The 22,782-nt window shown below is 53.2% G+C and overlaps 1 protein-coding gene across 6 annotated transcripts in view; it reads left to right on the top strand.

The window, feature by feature from the left end:
* The window catches only part of SBNO2 (strawberry notch homolog 2), a 65,425-nt gene extending 45,583 nt beyond the window's left edge, over window positions 1-19,842 (top strand). For all 6 annotated transcript variants that reach the window (XM_086767211.1, XM_086767210.1, XM_086767208.1 and 3 more), the window contains 27 exons: window positions 896-988; window positions 1,542-1,638; window positions 2,042-2,202; window positions 2,649-2,782; window positions 3,310-3,400; window positions 4,744-4,887; window positions 5,404-5,521; window positions 5,971-6,076; window positions 6,257-6,410; window positions 6,804-6,980; window positions 7,618-7,715; window positions 10,192-10,274; window positions 11,297-11,497; window positions 12,040-12,215; window positions 12,425-12,556; window positions 12,850-12,985; window positions 13,651-13,763; window positions 14,285-14,356; window positions 14,832-14,940; window positions 15,241-15,315; window positions 15,646-15,789; window positions 15,992-16,086; window positions 16,433-16,525; window positions 16,748-16,879; window positions 17,116-17,192; window positions 17,328-17,518; window positions 17,964-19,842. In XM_086767211.1, the coding sequence (XP_086623337.1) occupies window positions 896-988; window positions 1,542-1,638; window positions 2,042-2,202; window positions 2,649-2,782; window positions 3,310-3,400; window positions 4,744-4,887; window positions 5,404-5,521; window positions 5,971-6,076; window positions 6,257-6,410; window positions 6,804-6,980; window positions 7,618-7,715; window positions 10,192-10,274; window positions 11,297-11,497; window positions 12,040-12,215; window positions 12,425-12,556; window positions 12,850-12,985; window positions 13,651-13,763; window positions 14,285-14,356; window positions 14,832-14,940; window positions 15,241-15,315; window positions 15,646-15,789; window positions 15,992-16,086; window positions 16,433-16,525; window positions 16,748-16,879; window positions 17,116-17,192; window positions 17,328-17,518; window positions 17,964-18,592 (3,831 nt within the window). In that variant the 3' untranslated portion in view covers window positions 18,593-19,842. The remainder of the gene's footprint in view (window positions 1-895; window positions 989-1,541; window positions 1,639-2,041; window positions 2,203-2,648; window positions 2,783-3,309; window positions 3,401-4,743; window positions 4,888-5,403; window positions 5,522-5,970; window positions 6,077-6,256; window positions 6,411-6,803; window positions 6,981-7,617; window positions 7,716-10,191; window positions 10,275-11,296; window positions 11,498-12,039; window positions 12,216-12,424; window positions 12,557-12,849; window positions 12,986-13,650; window positions 13,764-14,284; window positions 14,357-14,831; window positions 14,941-15,240; window positions 15,316-15,645; window positions 15,790-15,991; window positions 16,087-16,432; window positions 16,526-16,747; window positions 16,880-17,115; window positions 17,193-17,327; window positions 17,519-17,963) is intronic.
* Window positions 19,843-22,782: the final 2,940 nt, after the last annotated feature.

Consider the following 22,782-nt stretch of genomic DNA (forward strand, 5'->3'; position numbering starts at 1 on the left):
GCTCCAAGGCCGTCGTTAACTCTGAGACAGCAGTTGGTGCCTGGAGAGACCCCGCCAGCCCGTACGGCAGCCTGACCCCCGCCATCACTGACCTGGGCTCCCCTTCTAGTCCCCAGAGCGATGCTGTTTCTCTTCCATTAGCAAATCCACCCAGAGATTTCAGTTGGACTCACCAGTTCGGAATAAACCTGTGATCCCGCAATGAGAATCTACGCAGCCCCTTTTACTGAGGCCCTGTCTTGTCGGGAAGGGCAGAGCAGTTTTGTAAAGTGTTCTCTTTGGAGCAAATGGGAAAATGGTGACTAAGATAACTGCTCCAGTGCAGAGCAAATCCAGTATTCCCATAATAAAAATCAGTTTTTGACAGGGGCTACTGGCTTGTAAGCGTCCTTTGAAAGTGTCAACGTTTGCCCGGGTAATCTGTTAGTGCTAACAGGAGGTGTACGAAAGGTGGGCTCATGCCTGAGATCTCATCTTTCAAGGCAAAATGTGGCATTTTGGGATAACCCATCTTAATGCCGCGTAATTATTACAGCTCTGGCAGAAAGACTCCACTCCTGCAGGTGTGCGAGGACACGCGTCCCTGCAGGCTTCCGTCACGTGAGGGCACACGCACAAAGTGTTCACACTTCTTGCAAGAATGTGTTTACCTTGGTCAGTTATTCCCTGTGTGTATGTTGAGAAAGGCATGTTGGCAAGATTTATTAGTTTCCAGAATTATGGCCCAGGGCTTTTCATTAGCAAACAGAAAGTATTAAAGTCCACTGACAACATCAGAGTGTAAGATCTGAGTAGAGAGCACAAGTATGCGTACGGTTGTCGTAGATTCATGCATATTGGGGTTGGAGGGTTGCGGGTTAGGACTGCTTTCTCACCTGCACCCTTTCTGTTCCAGCTGTTCTCACCCAGCAGATCGTTCACTGGCTTAAACAGTTCGAATGACCAGGTTCCTGCTGTCCCCAACACCCCGCTCCTCATAAGCTACCAGGTGAGAACGATGGTTGACGTCAGTAGGATTGGACACGGGGCTGGTAACTTGGTAATGTTGCAGTGTGGAGGCGAGCAGTTCCGACCTTTCCCTTCCGAGGGAGTGAGACAAGAAAATCAGACAGACACAAGTTTTCCGTGGTGGAACCTTGCTGTGTTAAAGAATTATTTGGGCTTTTGTGGCTTTGCTTTACGCTGCTGAGTACCACGCTGAGTTTAAAGCTGGTCTGGGTCCCTTACCCTGGGCCAGATTAGGGCAGAATTTGTGATAGCCCACAGCCCGTCTGAAAAGTGATGTCGACATCTTTCCCTAATTCGGTGTGGACTAGGTGTTGAAAGTAGCTCTTGGAGCACGTGCTGGGCCCCCAGGTGGGCTCTCACAGATGGTTTTCCTTGTGTTGCTCTACTCTATAAATGAGATGAACTGTATTTGAAGTGTCTGTGAATTTGCGTAGGGATGGTTTAAATGGTAGTTTCTGGCACCGTGTAGCACTGCGTGTGTCCACAGTTCAGTGAGGACATTAACATTTGGTCAATGCTGTATTTCTTTTCAGTCTCAGGCTCCTGCAGAGGAGGAGGATGAAGGTGAGGAGGAAGAAACAGAAGAGTTGGGGCAAACAGAGACCTATGCAGAATATATACCTTCAAAGTGTGAGTGTCGTGCTGTTGCGTGAGTATGGAAAGTTCTGTTAACTCCACTGTGGACCAACCTAATTAACCTCTCCCTTATTTTCCCACAAGCAGTAGATGGTCTTTGCTATGACACATCTCAAGCTTGTGATTTTCTAAAAAAACTTCACCAGTGTACTGATCTTTTGTTGGTGCTATGCTAATTTAACAGAACACTTTTCTATTGCTTGCATTTGGGGGCATGACTTGTTTCTAGCAGTCTGGAATTTCACCAGAACAGAAGAGTGAAGAGCAAGAGTTGAGCTTGTCTCTTCTGTTCCTGAGCAGAGGGCTACAGACTGTTAATATGAGGTCTGCAGTCCTTTTTGAGGTGCCCCACGGGAGCGAAGAACTTGAGTTACCTGTTTTCTTTGTTGTCATTTAGCCAAGATTGGGAAGCACCACCCTGACCTCGTGGTTGAAACAAGCACTCTGTCCAGCGTCCCCCCACCCGACATCACCTACAACCTTTCCCTGCCATGCTCCGTTGCTGACAAAGGGTCACTTTCTGCACTACAGCTGGAAGCAATCATTTACGCTTGCCAGGTATGTGGCTCCGCCTTACCCAGCTTGCCTGTCTCACTCTAGAAAGAAACTGCCTTTGTATGGAGTGTGTTTTAAAATAACCTGTAATGTAGGTGAGGAAACTTTGAAAGCATTGACATATGGCATTTTAAATGCCTTTTGAAAGGATTATTTGAAGCTGGGAACTTATGTGGGGTTAGTTTACCAAAGAGGCGACAACCCTTGACTTTTGTTGCAGAGGGGAGCGCTTTACATTTTGGGGGCCTGAGGGCCTTTTCTGTAAACTTGCCACATGTGAACTTGGCCGTGAAGCTTGACCATTCCTGGCGTCATTTATCTAGAGCAGGAAATGCGCTTGCATGGATGGAATATGTGAAAGGGTTAAGAGGCGCTCTTATAAGCTCACATGAAAGCTGTTAGCAAAGGCAAATCTAGTTTAATTTCCAGTTCTGTTCTTGATTTTGCAGCAACATGAAGTTTTATTACCCAATGGGCAGCGAGCTGGGTTCCTCATTGGGGACGGTGCTGGAGTTGGAAAGGGCAGGACAGTTGCGGGCATCATCTTTGAAAACTATCTTAAAGGGAGGAAAAAAGCTCTGTGGTAAGTTGTGGATTTTTTTTTTTCTCTTTTCCCGTAAGACCTTGGAGTTAGTTTGGATCTGGGAGTAAGGAATTCCTTAGTGCTGATGTTGGCTTTATGGTTGACTCATGCTGTGGCCTTGGGTAAGTCGTTTCCACCTCCTTGTGCCTGTTTGCTCTCTGTGAAATAGCAATATTTCCCCTGCAGCAGTGATGGAGCGTGAGTCACTATGAACTAGCAGATTATGTACTGCTTGGAGCGCAGTGCCAAGCCTAGCCCCGCTCTTTTTGAAGTCAGCGGAGGGGTGTTCATGGACTCCCCGGGTGCAGACTCAAGCCCCTAGCGTGTGGGGTTTTACTGCAGGGTACCCACAGCTCATTGTCAGCGGCAGACTGGAGTCTGCTGTAGGATCTTGCATTGAGGTGTGTGGGCAGTTGGAAATATGACAGTTTTGCACACCTACTATTGCCTTAGTCAGAGCTATTAATCACTGTGCATGCCCTGACTATCTCCTTAGGAGATAACCAGCCCCATGTCTTGCTTTGCAGGTTCAGTGTCTCCAATGATCTCAAGTATGATGCTGAGAGAGACCTGAAGGACATTGAAGCCTCCCACATTCCTGTGCATGCTTTGAATAAGGTAGGGAGAGAAGTTGTGATGGTGTTCTGGAAAATCAGCCTACGGGAGCAGTTAGATGGATCTGCCTTAGCATGTGAAGCAGCAGTCGTTTCTGCCTCCGCGTGGCTGGTGGCACAGGCAGTAGCAGACAGCAAGCTGCTTGCTGTTCCTTTCTCTCGGCATGCTCTTCCCACTCTGGACTCTTGCTATTTTTATACGCTCTGCAGAGCTGCACTGTGAGCACAGAGCTGTTTCCTGCAGGGAGTGAGAAGTGTCTCCAGGCAAGTGCAAAGTACAGCAGGACTTAAACCTTTTTCGCCATTCCTGAAGAGTCCTGCAGTGGGAACAGCTCCTGTTAGATGTGGCCATGCTCTGCTCTCCTGGGCTGACATTTCCCAGCGCTGGGTTCATGGAACTGCTTTTCAGAGCATGAGAGTGAGGGAGCACATGTTAAACGCACAGATTGGTGCCTGGCAGGGGGCTGCAGACGCACGGTGCCGAGGCTGAGCACATGGGCATTTCTCTCCAGCTGAGCGAATCAGAGAATTTTCAGACTTTTTTTCCAGTTATTCAGTGATGAGGATGAAGTATTTCCCAAAAGAAACGACCAGTACTTGTATAGTGGTTATTCACAGGGTTCTTTGTAGCCTGTGCTTCAGCCTCTTGTCCAGTGCGTCAGCCCTGTCCAGGCTTGTGTCTGCCAGTTCACTGAAACACTCTTCTCTGGTTTTTAATGGTATTGAACAACCAACTCTTACAAAGTCAATGAAAACCACATGTGTTTGACACCTCTGAATGCACTCCATTAAGATACTGAAAGGGATGTTTGTTTTCCGACCAAAAAGGGTTTAAATGGAGCTTCCTTCGGATTGGGACCGTGTTTTCCTTACCTTTTATTTCATAACAGATGAGACCCATGACAGGAAGATAAGCAACAATCTCACCTAGTCAAAGAGAAAATTACTTTCTAGAAGTAATTAAAACAGATGGGAGGGTTCAAAACAATTAAACATTCTAAACTGTTGCTTAAAAAAACATTGGCCAGAAAATTGAGTCCTCGCATGGTCTCCACATTTCACTGCGCGCATCCAGATGTGCTGACACACTGGCTAGTGGAACTTGTCCAGACATTTAAAGTCCCTGTCATCACCGTGTGTCAGTGCCAAATAGAAGTGCTAAAGACGTCAGCTACCAACAGTCTTTTGTCTGTTCTGCTCTCAGATTGGATTTTGTTCTTGGAGGCAGGAGTGTGTGTCCTGCGCAGTCACAGCGCAATTGGTGATATTGATTGTGGGCAAGGGATGGGCGCAGCGTACTGGGGCGAGCGTCATGAACGTGTGCGCTCTTGTTCTTCCTTTCTGCAGATTAAATACGGTGACACAGCTACCTCAGAAGGAGTCCTCTTTGCCACTTATTCTGCGCTGATTGGTGAAAGCCAGGCAGGCGGACAGCACAGGACACGCTTAAAACAAATTCTGGACTGGTGCAGGGAAAATTTTGATGGAGTTGTATCCTTTAAAAAAAAACAAACCCACAACAAAAACCTGGAGAGAGAGAAGAATTGCATGCTTGTCATTGTACTTCACCAAAGAACAAAGAGCTTGGGGCCATCTGAAGTCACTGGGAGCAGCTGTGCGGAGCAGCCTGGTGCCTGTGGTAGAAATCTAAATGCTGTAAGCGCATGCATCCCCCCACACTCCTCTCTCTCCTCCTCCGCAGGCTGCAGTGTTAATGGGAGGAGGGGAAGAATGAAGCTGGGATTAACCTTTTCAGCATTCTTCTCCCTCCGCATTACAAGACACACCTTGGAAGTGAAGGGAGAGGGAGGGGGAAATGACTCCAGGCTCTGAAGAGCAGAGGACTAGACAAAACCAACAGATCTCATGCGGCGTGGGGAACGAGTCAGTCCTGTTGGTACTGGGACTGGTTGTTCAATTGGTTGGAGGAGGCTGGGATGTGTTTTCTATCTGCTCCTATCCTCGGAATGAAAATAGATCTTTTCCTTAACTGACATTCCCCTCCAGATTGTGTTTGATGAATGCCATAAAGCCAAAAATGCCAGCTCTACTAAAATGGGCAAAGCAGTGCTGGACCTTCAGAACAAGCTGCCTCGAGCGAGGGTTGTTTATGCCAGTGCCACAGGTAAGCTGCTCTCAGCATTGCGTGGGTGCCATGCATAAACAGTTGCCAGTCACCTCTGTGATCTGAAGGATGCCCTTGAGATGTGAGCACATACACTGAGAGTACGTGCTCACGCAAGAAGAGGTGACTGGTACTGCAGTGTGCTAGAGGGGAGCCTAGGGTGTTAAGATCTGCCCTAAGCCCCATCACTGCCGTTCTTTGTGACTTTTTGGCAAGTCAGACTAATTTCTCTCCAGTTTAACTGGTTACTGGACAGGAACACCATCCTGGACAGTTCAGCTGTAGGATGGTGCTTGCTCACTTAGTGTATGGAGGGCAATATTTGGAAAGGTCCTAGCGTCTCCTGAGGCACAATGGCAAGTGACTGTCCTCTTAAGAGTTCGCTTTACTTGAGTCAAAACTGTTCACAACTGCTCTGTTTTTTGCTGACAGTGATTCTGTTCAAACAGGTGCCTCTGAGCCAAAAAACATGATTTACATGAGCCGCCTGGGCATCTGGGGGGAGGGCACCCCTTTCAGAGCTTTTGATGAGTTCCTGCATGCAATTGAAAAGAGGTAAGTCATGTCCAGCATCCTTTTTTGTGTGGCTTACGTTTTGTGGCAGCCTTTGTTTGGGAAGCAGATGCAATGGCTGAGGACAGCTTGAGCCAGGAGAACTGGCAGTTTTGCAGAGGCACCTACCGGGTACTGCCCTGCAGCAGAGGAAGGGTTTTCACAGCTGTCTTCCTCTCCCAGGGGAGTTGGTGCAATGGAGATCGTGGCAATGGACATGAAGGTCAGTGGAATGTACATTGCAAGGCAGCTCAGTTTTGCTGGTGTGACCTTCAGAATCGAGGAGATCCCGCTGGATCAGCAGTACAAGATTGTCTACGACAAGGCAGCGAAGTTGGTGAGCTGGTCGCACTGCAGTGGGCAGACTCATGTTTAATCACGTTTGGGCGTGGCTGCTTGTTACGTGAGTGGGTTTGAGGACTCTAAATGTGGCCATGTCCACAAACTGTGTTCATAAGAAAGACAAGGGGTACACACACTCAGCTTACATTAAAAATTGTCTTTTTTTCTGCTATTTAAAAGTTCAATATTTGCAAAACAGAGCTTGCAACATCATGCTAATGCAGAAAAGAGCGAATGACCAGGCTCTTCATTCGGCCTAACATAGCAACATAAATACTGATGTTAAATCAAATTATCAAACCCCAGCCTGTTCTAATAACCTCCTGCGCAGCAATAATGAAAATGAAAACGAAGTTACTAACTCAGCCTTTCTCCGTATTGCCTGCAGTGGGCAGAGGCCTTGATGGTGTTCCAGCAGGCAGCCGACTGGATCGGCTTGGAGTCTCGGAAATCCTTGTGGGGTCAGTTTTGGTCAGCTCACCAGCGCTTCTTCAAGTATCTCTGCATTGCTGCTAAAGTCCGGCGACTCGTTGAGCTTGCCAAGGAGGAGCTGGCGAAGGATAAGGTGTGGTATCAGAGCCTCGCTGCAGCGGCAGCAGCCGTCAGTCTTACATTACAACTGATTTTTCTGTAGTCTGCAACCAAAGGGAGTTAATTATTGTTCAGGTTGACTTGAAAGCAATTTCAAACCTCTTTAAGGCTGAGGTTCTCTCCAGGTGAACCAGGATGAAGTGCAGTGTCTGGATTTCAGAGAACATTCACAGCAAATGATACTGGGAGTTAACACGGCCTCGTCTTCTGAGGCGTTCCCACTGTTCGGTTCTGGTAGATTGGGCAAGCTGATCTGAAAGGGCGTTTTAGGTCATGCTCAAGCTAGAAGAGGTGCCAGATCCTTCACCCCGCGCACAGCTCTGTCCTTTCATCCATCTGGATGCAACTTGGTAATTTTAGGCAGAAACTACCTAGCAAAGTCAGTTAGCTTCTGTAATCAGGGTCATCCTCTCTGTGGTGTGGGCAGGGGTAAGGTTTTGGATGCTGAAAGATTTGAGAGATGTTTCTTCATCAGGAGCCCGATGTGTGTTTGGGACAGGGTCTGAGGGAAGCGTACCTGGGACTTTGAGCCTGTAGCTGTTTGGGCTGATGCCAGCTGGGGTACGCCCTCCCTGATGCCTTGCTGTGCCGTCCCTTGTGTTTCCCTGCAGTGTATCGTCATCGGCCTGCAGTCCACCGGGGAGGCTCGCACCAGAGAAGTCCTGGACGAGAATGATGGGCATCTAAATTGTTTTGTGTCTGCTGCAGAGTGAGTTGAAAATCTCTGTTTTTCTTTTAGGGGGTGGCATGGGAGGCTGGAGGTGTGCTAGGGAAAGCCCTGCCCTGGGGCCACTTCCCACTTGCAGTTCTGGAAATGCAGTTTCGTAGCACCTTGCCCTGTATGAGCTGTAAACAGAGAGGACACTTAGCCAGATCCGTAAGGCACTGTTTCTTCAGTGTGACTTTGAGACAGATACTGGATTTTGAAGTCTCCTGTGCTCCAAACTTGCATGAACGACCTGATCCGACTCTCTACATGCGTAAAAGAATTGGCAGGTGTAGGAGAGCCAGGAGTGTGAGCTCAGATGTAGTTTGTGTGGGTCTGACTGGAAAACGGGGCTGTTGACACCAAAGAAATGAGCAAGAGAATCTCCTGTAGTGACAGAGGCTGGGATGACAAGGTGAGGTGGCATTGCTGGAGTGGTGAGAGGAAGGAGTGGCCCAAGGAGTTCAGATTCACCAGTATTAGCTTTTGGCACATGTGCAAGGCGGGACCGGTGTCCTGGTTGCGTTGCCTTCATTCCTAGCTGAAAGGACAGTTGGTTGTGCCCGAAGTGAAGCCAGCAGCAGGACTCATGCTACCTTTTCAGCAGAGAGGCTTATGCTCCCCCTTATTTCTCCAGCTTTCAATATACCAGCCCGTCTCTCGAACACAGCTGTTCCTACATGATGGGTGACAAAACCCTGTGACATTGGGTTGAGTTGCCTTTCCTCTGTTCTGCAGGCAGCAGGGCTGTTACTGTTTTCTTGTGAAGTGACTTTTAACGCAGGTGAAAGCCATGAGAGATGCCAGAGACAGCATGCGTCCAGTTTAGGCAAAGCTTTCCTCCCTTACTGACGGAGGGGTTGTGTTGGTCTGTGTCACTGCTGTCTCCAGTCCGTTCCTGAAAAACAAATACCCGTTTGGTGACAGTGCGCAAGGCAAGCCTAACAACTGCTTGGATTGATTTAGTCTCTTGGATTGGTTTTCATGTCACAGAATTCAGAGGAATTGAGTCTAGAGGCCTGCGTGGTCCGCTGGAGCCTTGCTCAGCTGTCAGAGGAGGAAGGGTCTGTTAGTGATCACGCATGCTGCTCAGCTCTGTCCCCAGCGCTAGAGGCAAGAGCTCTTCACTCGGCAGCGCGGGCCAGATAACAGAATGTCTCTGGCATCTGCTGAGCCTCCAACTGCGGCGGCCTGGTTTTACAGCATTTCAGGGGATTTCTTGAGAGGAGTGTGCTGGGAAGAAGCAGTTGTTTAAAATATGCCAAGAAATGGGCTTAAAAATAAACGGATTGTTCAGTGAGTGAATATCGGCCCAACCCTTTGTTCGCAGGGAAGACTGGGAGTGTGAGTGTCGGGAAAATTAGCAAAGTTTTCGTGGCCAGGAGGCTCCGGACCTGAGAGTGGGTCTTTGCATTTTGCGCCCAGGGTCACCCCAGCACGCAGGGTGAACGGGCCCTTCCTGGTGCCGTGTGGTTGCAATCACGTCAGAGCCAGCACAGGGCTCTGCCCTTCAGGGAGCAGTGCTGTCTCCAACACCCTCAGCCCCTCACACCAAGGGTCTTAGAGCTCCCTCCCTGGTTCCCAAGACTCCCTTTTTCTCACATGGGTGAGTTGTCATGTCCATACCTCTCAGCTGTTGCTTTCAACGTTCTTTTTTTTTTTTAATCTTTTTTTTTTCCAACCAGACATCATTCAGCACTGCCTTCTCATTGCACTGGGGGTTCATCCCCACCCAACATGATCAGCATTTAAGCATTTGCTCTTTTATCTGAAGAACAGCCTGCGGAAACATTTGTTTTCCACCTCTTATGATTTTTTTCAATTCACCTGAAACCACTACGTATCCGTGTTTTGTGGCTTTTCTCTGGTTTGTGGGCAAGCAGGGCCACGTCCAGTTAATCGGAGGACTTGGAGCACATTTGTTGGACAGCCTGACAGTGGTCTCTGTTGTCAGAGCATGGAGAGAGGTTGGGACACTGGGATTTACTGGATTTTTCAGTAGTGATGTAACAGTTTCCCAGTATAGTGTTTCCCATTTAAAACTCCCTCTTCGTTGCTATATAAAGGTCTCGCAACTCTGGCATGCCACGTGGCAGCGCAGAGCCCAGGGTCTGCCCTGCTTTCGTTGCCGTGTCTCTCGCTCCCTCCGCCAGCAGGGAGGCCGTGGCAGAGAGCGTTTTTCCCGGCGTTGCAGTGCTTTGCCTTCCCTCAGCACACCCATTTCACACCTGAGGATTTGCTGGCGCAGCCCGCGCTCCCGTGGCAGAACCCCTTTGGTGAAACACGCTCGTCTGAGTTGCTGCTGTCCTGGAGAGCCGTGCCGTACCGGTGGCTGGCTGATCACGCGCTGGTAGTTGTGGTGCAGGATTTACCCCTCTTTCATGAAATGTGGTGCTATCTCAAATACACATTGCGACATGATAACCGGCAGATGTTCCTACTCCTGGTAGCTAGAATAAATTTTGCATCTTACTTTCAGAGGCGTCTTTCTATCACTAATTCAGAAGCACTTTCCTTCAACCAAAAGAAAGAGAGAAAAAGGAACTGGCATTAAAAGAAAACGTAAGAGCACACTCCACTGCCCAGCATCTGACCTCCTGCCTTGCTGCTTCACCCCAGCCACTCAGCTTTTTCTTTTCCTTTTTCCCTTTTCCCTACTTCATGCTTTTTGCTACTCTGCCCTGGTTTCAGTTTGCCCTCCCGCACATCTCTCGTCACTCTCTCTCATCTGGAGGATGGCAGCTCTAGGTCATTCACCCTTTCCTCCCTCTAACCCACTCCCCTGTCACGGCACAGGTCCTCCCCTCCACCACATGCCCAGTAGCTGTGCCCCTCTCCCTCAGCCGCTTCCTTGCCTCGGCTGGTGGGCAGATCGCACAGGAGTCCTGCCTGCGTGTCTGAAGCCCTCTTGCAGCAAGGAGGGTTTCTCCACTACCCCTTACTTAGACAGTGGCAGGTGTCCTGGGGGAAAAAAAAAGTCACTTCCCTGCCAAATTCTTGGCTGCAGCTGCAGGTAAGAAGAGTTTTGGGATTTCTCCTCCAGCAGGATGTGGGAAAGGGGGAAGAGGGGACAGCAGCACTGGCAGATTGTGCAGGTTGTCCTGACTGGCTGCTGTTGCAGAGCAGCCTGTGCAGGCTGGTTTGTGAACCGTCTCACGTAGCAGGGGCATGTCTTACTGTGCTTGGAAGGAAACAACATCCCGAAACACTGGCACCTTCCTGTGTCCTGCACATTTCTCTGGAGGCAGTCAAACCTGCGAACTCCTTCCCCTGAGGAGTTAGCGCTGCTTAGAGCCGGCTGTGTGTTCATCCTGACGTGTGCAACTAGCTTCATCCCTGATAAAGATTGCCTTGTTCTTCCTTTCTCTCTCTTCCTTTCTCTCCCCCTCTCTCCCTCCCCTCCTGTCTGCCCCCCAGCCCACCCAAGAGGCTCTGTCTTTCCAAGATCAGCCTTTCATTTGGGGCAATCTCAGCTGTTCTGTGATTTATCCTCCTCCTCCTCTTTCTGAGCTGGCACTTGCTGTTCTACATTGGTGCACGCGGCTGGGGAGTCTCCTTTGACGCCGCTTGCTCTCCCTTGCCAGGGAAGCAGAGAGGCCGCTGCGCCAAGGCTCTGAAGGGCGTGTGTGACCCCGTGGGTGTGATCAAGATCAGCGATGACAGCAGCACTGACTCCGACATTGGGCTCGACAGTGACTTCAACTCCTCCCCGGAGTCTGTGTTTGAGACGGATGACGTCATCTTCGTTGAGCACACCTACAACGGCTTCGCCGCTGTGGACAGAAGTAAGCAGAGCAGTGGCACGGGGTTAGCTCCTTCCTCACTGCGGGGAGCTGGGAACCGGAGTCACTTTGTTCTGCGCCCAGTGCAGGAGGCAGCCACCCACCCCAGTGCCCCACAAGCATGGACAGCAGCAGATCAGACCTGACCCTTGGGGGGTCTGGCCAAGGGGGTTGCAGAGTTAACGAGCTGATGTGAGGAGGCTCTCTTGGTGTCTTCTTGGAACGGTGGAGCTCTGTCTGTGCTTGCCTTTTGATCTTGGCTAGATTTTATCCTGTGATGGTCAAACTTGGGCTTGGGATGCAGATTCCCGTTAACCTGCTGTGATCAGTGAGAAGGAAGAATTTGCCCTGCATGCACCTTTCACCACCAAAACAGGGGGAAACACAGAGGGAATTCACTCCATGCTCAGCAGCATTTATTGCAAGTCAAGGAGTCTTTGCCTGCTCATCAGACAGTGTCCCCAGAAACCCTTTGGGACAACTTTTTTTCCCTCTCTGATTTGCAATTATCAGATAACTCTAAACGTTTGCATTTTACATTGCAGGTAATTTTCACATGCTGCCTGCTCAGAAAGAGATGCATGGCCTGAGAGAACTAGAACATGTGGAAAAGATGAAGCAGGACCTCCTAGCAAAAGTAAAAGCACTGGGCAAAGAGCTACCTCTCAATACCTTGGATGAACTGATCAATCACTTTGGGGGCCCAGAGCACGTGGCTGAGGTACTCCTCACACTCAAGAGTATATTTTGGTGGCACTCAGAGACAGGAAAAGGGGCCAGGAAAGGGGGTTCCTGCTGGAAGAGAGTGTCCTTTCCTTCCTTGCAATCTGAAAAAGCTGTTGAGAATTAACTTTCTACATTGACTTGCTGCACCACGCGGGTCTCTCCCCTCTGCTGACAGCCTCTCTTTCTCCTGCGCGGTGTGTGCAGATGACGGGGCGGAAGGGCCGGGTAGTTTGCAGACCAGATGGTTCGGTCATGTTCGAGTCTCGTGCGGAGCAAGGCCTCTCTATAGACCATGTCAACCTGAAGGAGAAGGAACGTTTTATGAAAGGGGAAAAGGTGAGTCAGGTTCAAGCTAAGGAAACCTCCAAACATCTGCATGGGAGCGAGTAGACTGAGAGGGGAAGGAAAGGGAGGGTGCCTCTGCATGCTTGCGCCTTGCCAGCCGCAGGCCATCAAGGCTCTGCAGGTTTCTGTTTGTCTAATTGACCTCCTGGAAGGTGACAAGGAGTCCCAGGTCCCTTCATGGGCTGGGGCTACCGTTGTGCTCTGGGTTGTTTCTTGAAGCAATTTTGCAGATGTCCAGGAACGTCACTCCCCTTTCTCACTTGTTTTTTCTCTCTCTCTCTTAGCTTGTAGCAATAATCTCCGAAGCCTCCAGCTCAGGTATCTCTCTCCAAGCAGACAGACGGGTGAAGAACCAGAAGCGCCGGGTCCACATGACGCTGGAGTTGCCCTGGAGCGCAGACCGGGCCATACAGCAGTTTGGTGAGGGCTAGGTGTTCTTGGTCACTGTCCCCTTCCCCTAAGTGTGGTTCAGACCAGGAAGCCTCAGGTGCCCTGGGAAGGAAAGGCATGCATGGCCGCCCGAGCCAGGCTTGTGCCACAGCTGGGGTGGATTTAGTTTTCTGGGATACAGCCCTTGCAGAGCACAGTGCTCCTGTGTTTTGCCAGGATGAAATGCAAACAGAAAGCAGTTATGACTGATGTATCTTGTAGGGAAGGTTTGTGTTGATTTCAGGAGTGATTTGCAGTGTGGGAAGGGGGAAACCCTCTTGTATATGTTAGCATTGTGTCCTCATGAAACATGCCAGGAGTGCCTGGAGACTTCTGTTCCACCCTGGGGAGGCTCTGTAGGATGAGGAGGGACAGTTCCTCGATACATGAGCACAAAAGAAATAATGCACATCCTACCTCAAACTGGGGAGTTACTCCTCGACCCAGAGGGTCAGGGCTATAAACTCAACTCCCCAAGGTCTCGGCAGCAGCAGGGTGATGAATGTGGCTGTACCTCTGTCATTTTCCCCCAAAGAGAGATCTCTGAAAACCAGCATGACGTGGAAAGTTGTTTTGGCTCTCTCACTTCATGCTCAGCTTCCCTTCCCGTACCAGGCAGGCTGTACCAACCTCTCCTTGTTCTCATGTCCCTGTAGGTCGAACACACCGATCAAACCAGGTTTCTGCTCCAGAGTATGTCTTCCTTATCTCTGAGCTGGCAGGAGAGAGGAGGTTTGCATCCATTGTGGCAAAACGTCTGGAGAGTCTAGTAAGTGCCCTGCAGCAAAGAGATTAGCGTGTCAGTCCCAGTTCTCTCCAAAGACCTTCCATTCCGGTGTTCCCACTGGCGTGGCCGGTTTAACTAATAACGGGGGATTGCATCACCCCTGACTGCAGGCATTGCGGTTGTGGAATGCAGAAGGCTTTTAGCATCCTGGGATTTGGGAAAGGAACTGAAGAACGTAACAAAGGCATCAGGAGGAATTTCAGAGAAGCAGAACCCACTTCCAGATGCTGGAATTCCCCCACTGTTTCAGGAGCATAAACCCATCTGTTTCCAGAAAGCTGGTGAAATAATGAATGGAATGATTAGTTTATGTCTGTTTCATTTTTCTGCACTTCTGATAAATCCCCAAATGCTTTGGTAAAGTCTCAGTATTCCAGAGGAACACTGCCTGCCCACAGCATATTCTTAGCCTAGCCTCTTCTGAGACGTGGCCTTTGGCTGTCCTTCTCTGGTGTTTTGCAACAGTTGAAAGTAAGAACTCTTTGCTTGGTCTGCCTTCCTAGGGTGCCTTAACTCACGGAGACCGCCGGGCCACCGAATCCCGAGACCTCAGCAAGTACAACTTTGAGAATAAGGTAACTCGCGTCTGTTCTCAGGGTAGCTCGGCCGAGGAGGGGTTGAAGTAGTTGGCGAGTGCCTTCGGCGGGAGCTGGAGCCAGGAAGAGCATTGCTGGCATCTACAGGCAGGATCCGGCCTAGCATCCAGCTCCCTGCTTGTAGCCCCAAGTACAGAGCAGAGTTCATCCTCGGCGTCGTGCATTTGAGCAGCGCGCTGGCGGGGGGATTGCACTCCCACTCGTGCCTCTACCCCAAGGGGGCTGGTGCTGGCGCTGGGGTGCGGGCGTGCAGGTTCCTGTGCTGTGGTCCCGTAGGGGTAGAGGAGGCCTCTGACACACGGCGTCTCGCTTGGCACGTCCGCCAGGACAGTGGCCTTTCCCGGAGGCGATAGCTTTCTCTGCGGTGCCAGCGGAAGTGCTGCGTGACACGGAGTCTGCTGCTCAGCTGCCGGTGTGCGTTTATCCCGCGCGTGACTCTTTGTCTCCTTCACAGTACGGGGCCAAAGCGCTCGACAGAGTTCTCTCCACTATCCTCAACCACACGGAGAACAGAGTTCCCGTGCCCAAGAGCTACGATAAAGGAGAGGCTGCGTTTTTCCACGGTAAGAACATTACCAGCTCTGGGGCTTCTGCTGCTGGGTTGGGTTGGTGTCAGGTTTGGGAGGCCTGAAGAACCGAGCAGAAGGTCAGAGAGAGGGAACAGCAGCAGTGGCTTAGCAGCTCACCAGTGAGCGGGGCAATTGGCCACCTAGATGTGTGTCACCCTGCCATGGTGGGGAAAAAGGACTCTGGGAGAGACTTAGCTGCAAAATAACAGGCACTGCTGGAGGGGAAGCAGCCCCGCAGGACTACTGAGGGGAGGCTGAACCTTAAAATGCAGCAACTGTCTTCTGCCATTCCAGAAATGAAGCAAGGTCTCATCTCCGTGGGGATCTGCTGCAATCAGATGAAGTATGGCACTGTCTCAGTGGAGAAGGGTATGTGTCAAGCTTTTCCTGCTCAAAGTAGGGGAGAAATGAAAGAGGTGGGGGTGTCGTGGCCCACCCAGTCCATCTGCATGGGAGCACGGTCTCGAGGGGTTTGCTGTGCAGCTGGGGCAGGATGTTTGCTTTGAGGGGAAGGTCCTGTGGGGATTAGCTGGCGCTGCAGGTCGTATTTCCTTGCAGCAGCCTGGCAGCTGACCGCAGCCTGGAGGAACAGCCCTTGGGCTGCTCTCTTGTGCATTGGCGCTGTGCTGTCGTGGGGTGGCTCTCTTCGGGTTCCGTGCCTGGCTGTACCGTGTTCCCTGACCCACCACCCTCTTGCAGACTGCTCCATCGCCAAGTTCCTGAACCGCATCCTGGGTCTGGAGGTGGACAAGCAGAACATGCTCTTCCAGTATTTTTCTGACACCTTTGACTATTTGATTGAAAAGGACAAGAAGGAGGGCAAATATGACATGGGCATCCTAGGTACGGAGAAAGAGGGGTGGCCAGATCTCTCCCTGCTACACCCCTGAGATTTTCTGCTCCTCCCTGTGCTGAACGATGGCAGTGCTACAGCCATTTCAAGACATGGCAGTGTCACCATACAGCACAGATCTCGAGACTCTTGCAGAGAGAGGAGGTCTGTACAGGAAGATGTGCCTTACAGCAGTCCGTTCTCCTTCTACAGATTTAGCCCCAGGAGTGGATGAGATCTACGAGGAGAGCAAGGAGGTCTTCCTAACCCCTGGGCACCCGCAGGACGGGCAGGTCGTGTTTTATAAGGTAGGCAGCCTGCACAGCTGTCTCTGCAATCCAGTCTTCTCCAGTGTTTCCCAGTCTGGGGCTGTGAGCTGCTGAGTCCCTCTCCCTGCCCCGTGGCTTTGTATCTTGTTTGTGTCACATCTGCCTTGGTCACGGGCAGGTGACTGATGCTGAGAGTTCCACAGAGGAGGCAAGGAGAGGCCCCAGGGGCTCGGGGCTGCCAAACCCGGGCGGGCAGTCTGGCACTGCCTGTTTCTAGGCTGCAGCAGCACCAAGTTTGTGTTGAGGCTGGGATTTGTGAGACAGACCCTGATACACTTGTCCTGCCCCGTGAAGTTAGAGAATGCCTCTGTTTGTCCCTGTTTAGATCAGTGTCGACAGAGGCTTAAAGTGGGAGGAAGCTTATGAGAAGTCACTCAAACTGACAGGATCCTTCGATGGGTTCTACCTCTCCTACAAGGTAGGTTCCTGGGCTCTGCCAGGGTGGCACCTCAGCGTGGAGGATGACTCCAATGGGAGAAGGTCTGCTGTGGCTGTAAGAGGTCTATGTCTGACCTCTTGCTGGAGGCTGGGAGATGCCTCCAAGACCCTCCATCGTGGAAGGAAGGAAGGGGGTTACTTAACAGAAACATGGGCTTAGGGAGAGAAGCTGTGACTGTAACCATCAGCTCTACCCCAACAGATGCGAGGCTGCAAACACACCTGTCTGCTGGCAGAGCAGAGCCGCGGGAAGAACTTCATCCTCTACAAGCCAAATATTGGGAAGCAAAGCCAGCCTGAGAGCCTGGACAGTCTGCAGAAGAAGTACCGGCGGGTAGGTGGGAGCTGCAGCCCTCCGGTGTGGGGACAGGGAAAAGCCTCTTTCTCTGGGTGGGAGTGGCTGTGGAGAGACTTTTACTGTAACCTCTTCAGAGCTCCTCGTAGCCCTGTTGTGTAATTGGGCAGAGATAGTGGTGGCACCCAGGTGTCCTGGCTCCCAGCCCTGAATTTTGAGCCTCAGCTGCATGTTGGACAGTGGAAAATCTCTAATGCTGTGTGTTTCTTCTGCAGGTGCTGCCCGAGGAAGCCAAGGAGCACTGGGAGAGCAGTTACCACTTCTCCTTGAAGAAGTGTAACCATGCCGTCTGGTAAGGCATCTGCAGCCCCAGTCCTGCGGAGCTCGTGTGGGGAAGGACTGCACTGGGGAGACTGTGGGTGGGGGATCGCGCTCCGCTGTGGCAGCCTGTGCTGATCCAGGTTGTCTTCTCCCATTTGGACTGAAGGAACAGGAGCTGCAAACTGATCCAGGAGGGCAAGGAGTGCTACCAGGGCATGCGCCTGCGGCACTACTACATGCTGTGCGGGGCCCTGCTGCGGGTCTGGAGCAAGATCGCCAGCATCATGGCAAACATCACCAACACCAGCTACCTGCAGATCGTCCGTCTCAAGACCAAGGAGAAGAAGAAACAAGTCGGTGGGTGAAATGCTGGGAAGGGGAAGGGAAGCAGGACATTTTAGGAGAAGGAAAAAGGATCCAGCTGCTCAGTACCAAAATTTCCTTCCTAAACAGGGCTGTGTCCCAGCCTGGAAGCACCCACTGCTTAAATGCTCTCGTGGGAAGGAGAGGGGGAGCTGGGGCTGCCCTGACGTGTGTTTGGGTACCAGGCAGAGGGTGTGAGCCAGGCCTGAGCCCCTCCATGCCCGTGTGAAGCTGTGCTGTTGGTGCCTGCTGCGAGCCTGCTGCAGAGCTGCTTTTGCTCTGGCTGCAGTCCCGTCCCCCTGCTCTGCAGCCAGAGCGGCGAAGTGGGCTGGGGGTGTGCTTGGCAAACGGCCCTGGTGCTGCCACCCATCCCTCTGTCCCCACAGTGCCCTGTCCGTTCCCGAAGCGCTGTGGGGACTGATGCACATTCCTCCCCTAGGGATAAAGATCCCCGAGAGCTGTGTCCGTAAGGTGCTGGAGGAGCTGAAGCAGATGGATGAGAACGTGAAGCGAAAGCACAACCGACTCCTCCAGGCCCAAGAGCAGAGCCCGCAGTTCTCCCTGCCGCTGCACATCCTGACACAGCCCCTGGACCTCACGCAGACGGGCGCTGGCGTCTCCCTGCCCAGACACTCCCTGCACCAGGACGAGATCCTGGACTTGACCTACAGCCCTCCCAGCAACAGCATTCCCGACATGGTGATGAACCCGGAGCCCAGCGCGTTGTGCTTCCCCTCCGAGCCCGTTCTCCAGCCACACCAGCAGCACAGATTGCTCTTTGGCTTCAGCCACCCTTCTGCCTTCAAGAGCCCGACCCCGGTCCTGGAGGGGAGCGTGCCTCTGAGCTCCCCGCTGCATGAACACCTGCCTCTGCCTCAGCCGGGGCCCTTGCAGACACTGCAGCAGCAGCAGCAGCAGGAAGATTTTGTCCAGCAGGATGGGAATATCAACTTTAGAGAGATCCTGGAGGACATGCTAAGGACGTTAAACGGGGCCCCCCAGGAGAACATGCTTCCCCAGGAGCGCCAGAGTGTGATCCAGTTCAGCGGGCCTTTCCCAGACTTCTGACAGGCGGCTGGGCGTGTCAGGCGGCGCTCGACCACTGCGGATCCAGGTCCTGTGGTGCAGAGGTGAGAGCTGGGGAGCCCCGGCTTTTCTACTGGTTTGGACTGACCCTGTTCTGTTTTTGAGGGAAGAAAAAAAAAACCCTATAGTTCCTTAAAGCAAAGTTTATTTATATATAATATACAGTCAGGCATGTATAGATTTGTATATAATGCGCGCTTGGAGGGAGCTGAGTGCTGCCAGGTTCAGCTGCTCTGGACTGATGGTCTCTGCTGTGTTCCAGCCCTGCCCAAAGGTCAGCGCCCTGTAGGACCGAGGAGAGAGACCCCCTCCTCTGTGCCCGTCCCCCTGCAGACTACTGAGTTTCCAAACGGGGTTGTGCCTTCCCCAGCCCTCCAGCCCCCTCAGCTGGGCAGGGCCATGTCTGGTCTCCAAAACGAGCCGGTGACCGGAGTGCTGGTCCGGTACTGAAGGGACCCGGTGCCCCGAGAGCTGGCTGACCAAACTGTCTGCGTCGGCTGCTGCCAGCTTTCCTCTTGGGCTGCCCCAGCCCTGCTGCGACCCTGAGGCTGCTCTGGAGGGCCGGGTCTGAAGGCAGGGTGAAGGGAAAGGGAATGCTGCCCCAGAGGAGTCGGGAGCCCCTGAGCTCAGGTGTCCTTCTGTGCAGGGCTGAGCGGGCGTAGCTGAGAGAAGCAGAACCGACTGCGCCTGCTCTGCCCTTCCCAGGAGGGGACACCGACAGCTCCGGGGCTGCCTGAGCTCCACGGGAGAGGGCAGGAGCTGGCTGCGCCCGCGCCTCATTTGCCAGTATGGTGGCAGAGCCTGTGAGTTTGTAAGAGCTCAGCCATGCCAGGACCACGGGGGGATTCCCCGGAGCAGAAGGGCCACGTGTCCCATCAGCTCCTCCTGCACTTTAGCCTGGCGAGGTCACTGTGGCTGGCCGTGCTTTGTCCCGCTTCTTGCTGTCACGTGGTGGCCTTCCAGCTGGCCGTCTCACCGGTCCTGTTCTGTAGGGCTTGTCCTTGGCTGGGCCGTGGACACAGGCTGGGGTGGCTGGGTCTGGGTCCCCAGCCCTGCCCACCGCTGACCTTGGTGAGAGCTGCTCCCGGGCCGTGGAAGGGAAGAGTTCCCTGGTGAGCGCCGGGGACGTGCAGTATTGCTGCTCGCGCTGCAAATTCAGCCTCCCGAACCAAAGAGCAAAGGTCTGCTTTGCAAAGCACTGCCCCAGACAACCCACTGCCCCGCAGCCGGAGCGGCTGGGCGAGCTGCCTTCTCCCCGGGGCAGAGCCGCTTCGGTCACTGTCCCCGTTCCAGCAGCACCTCGGCCGGACCCGGGGAAAACTGTCTTTTGTTTTCTCTCTTTAATCTAAGGAGTCTGGCAGGAAGCTGCCTGCCGGCAGGAATGCTCCAGGCCTGGCAGCTCCTCCGCAAGCCTTTCCTCTGCTGTTTCTTTTCTCCGCCTCGAGTCGTCGAGGTGTTTCCTAGAAGTGGCACCAGGTTGTATTCAGGGGAAGGACGCGAGACCTTCCCTGGCTGGCCTGGCCCTTCCTCAGAGTGGACCTGGGGAAGGAGGTCCAGCCAGGAGAGGCCTCTGCTGGGGTCCCCCGTGCCCTGGCAGGTCGGTATTGGGGTGCTGGAGCTTTACATGTGCCTGGTGGAGTCCCCTTCTCCAGGCCGAGAGCCTTGACCCCTGCCCCGTGCCCGCCTCAGGGCCTGGCCGAGCGCCCTGTTTGCTGCTGGGAAGTGCTTTGGGCTGGGGTCCACAGCGTTCCTGCTGCTGCTCAGGTGGGAGCTGCCTTCCCCAGCGCTTTAAGACCCTGGGCCTGCCTCGCACAGTGCACGGGTAGGCTCAATTTTGAGGTTGCTCTGGTCCCTGCCCTTCATTTTGGGGGCTTGTCCTTACTCCCCACCCTCCCCAGCTGGCGTCTGCCTCCCCCGAGCCGGGGTCAGCCCTGAGGCTGGTGCTGCGTTTTACCGCGTTCAAGGAAACCTCCTTACCTCAAAGTGAGCACCAAAGACGAGGAGCCTCTGCGTGCCCCTGCGCCAGGCCCTCCCACTGCCCCGCAAGGTCTGTGCTTTCCCCGCAGCTCTGCTAACGGCAGCCACGCTCGCCTCTCGCCGCAGGGATGGCCGCTCTCTCGGGGTGCCGCAACTCGCCTTTTCCGAGTCCCGAACAAAGCAAGGCTCTACCCTTCCCCACGCCCTCCTTTATTTAAAACAAATCCCAGTCCACACCACTCGTGGAGGGGCCCTGGCTTCACCCCTCTCCTGGTTCATTTGCTCGACGCTTGCCGAATTCTCAGCAAGGAGAGAAAAGGATGCCGGGAAAACCCATTTCAGAGAGGCTTAAACTCAGGAATAGCGAGGAGGAATTCTCCCGTTAGGCGCCCTCCGCCAGCCACTTCTCCACCGGCACCCGGAGCCTTACCTGGTGGCTTCGATGTTGATTTTAAAATATATGCAATCCCCCCTCCCTGATCCCTGGGAAGACAGAGAGCACCTTCGAGGAAGCCTTTCCCTGCCCCGATCCTGTGTTTTTGTCAGGGTTAATAATATGTAACAATATCTTTTAACTAAATTATTATGCAGTTGTCCTACTGATTGTATTGTATTTTTAAATGAGTCCCTTTTTTTCTTCCCTTACACCTTTTTGTTAGCACTTTTTAATCCGCTTGTTGTTTGCCTTTGTTTTTCTATGTGTATTTATAATTAATTGAGATGTATATATGTAAAGAGATTTTTTTAGAATATGTGCCTTTGACTAATAATTCCTGAATTTTCTACTTGCCTCAGAAGGATAATTTTTCATTCTGCTCAGTAAAAATGGAAAGGAAGCCACGTACGAGATTTCCGTAAGTCCCAGCTCTCTGTCTGTCTGTCCGTCTCTCCAGAGGTGTAGACCTGCCCCAGGATCCCATCTGGGACTCGGATCAGGATAGGGAACCCCAGGGCCGGAGTTTCTCTCCTGGTCCCCAGCTTGGTGGCCATTGAGGATGGCTGGCTTGAGCCACCTTCAGCGAGGCTGTGCCTTCCCGGCCCGGACAAAGGAGCCACTGTTCCTCCAGCGCGAGCTGTTGCTGCTTCGTCACTGGTGGCTGCTGCAGCACTGGGACATCTCGCCCAGGCACTGCCGGCCCTGCTCTGTCCCCGCGGGAGGCGGGGAGCCGCCGGCGCTGGTAACGGAGGAGCAGTTCGTACCTCGCCTTGTGCGACCGCGGCTGGGCATTGCGGTGCTGCCGACAGAGTTCACGGCGAGCGTGAGGGGGGCAGCTCCCGAAACCAGCCTGCATACCCTGCGGGGCAGGGCAGGCTGGAGCAGGAGTCTCCCAGCGTTCCTGACGTTCTGGACTGGGGGACCCCAGCAAGGACACTGGGGCTCTTCACTCCCTGACTTCACTCGTCTCTGCCCCGCAGCAAGGGCAGGGCTCAGAGCGGAGCTGAGCTTGGCTGGGGCCCATGGGTGCGAGGGGGAGACCCCGCACCTCCCTCAGACCCTGCTCCTGCCCCGCGAGGGACCTGCACAGCACGCGCTGCCTGCCCACGGGAGCCGACGGCCCCTCCACGGGCTTGGCCAGACCAGGCTGTGCCTCTGCAAGCGCCAACAAGCCGCAACCGAGACTTCCCAAGGATGGATGTGCCCGTGGGCCTGCACGCTGCCGTGGGACGCATCTCTGGCTGCGTGAGGTGTTTCATCACATCCTAACCCCCCACTTGGTCGGGTTTTTCAGTAATTGCTTCTGGCTGTGGCTTGTGCCGCTGCTGGAGGTGGCCCCTTTGCTGTCCTCCCAGGGCCAGGAGGGCATCGGGGCCGGGGGAAGCTGCTGAGCGCCCAGGCTTTGCCTGTGGTCTGTCAGCCTGCTGCAGCGGTGGGAGAAAAAAACCACGTTGTTGCCTCATCGGGGTGGGTGCCTGTTGGTTTAGGGCAAGGAGGGGTCCTCAAGAGGGCCAGGTCCCAGCAGGGATACACAACGCCTTCCCTCTGCTCCAGTTTTTCCTGCGCAAGCCCCTCGGGAGCGCTGGCTAAGCCAGGATTTGTGTGCAATTGCTCCCCAGCACTAATGAGGATTATCCCTGCTGAGCTCAGGCGTTGCGTAAGGTCTTCGCTCCCCTGCAGAGCTCTGGGTTCTCATGGGGAGCGGCGCAGCAGGTCCAGCCCTGGCCCAGCTCAGTTCCACACGCCCAGACACGACCGG

This window comes from Chlamydotis macqueenii, chromosome 26 (genome assembly GCF_036417535.1).
Source record: "Chlamydotis macqueenii isolate bChlMac1 chromosome 26, bChlMac1.mat, whole genome shotgun sequence".
Taxonomy (NCBI): domain Eukaryota; kingdom Metazoa; phylum Chordata; class Aves; order Otidiformes; family Otididae; genus Chlamydotis; species Chlamydotis macqueenii.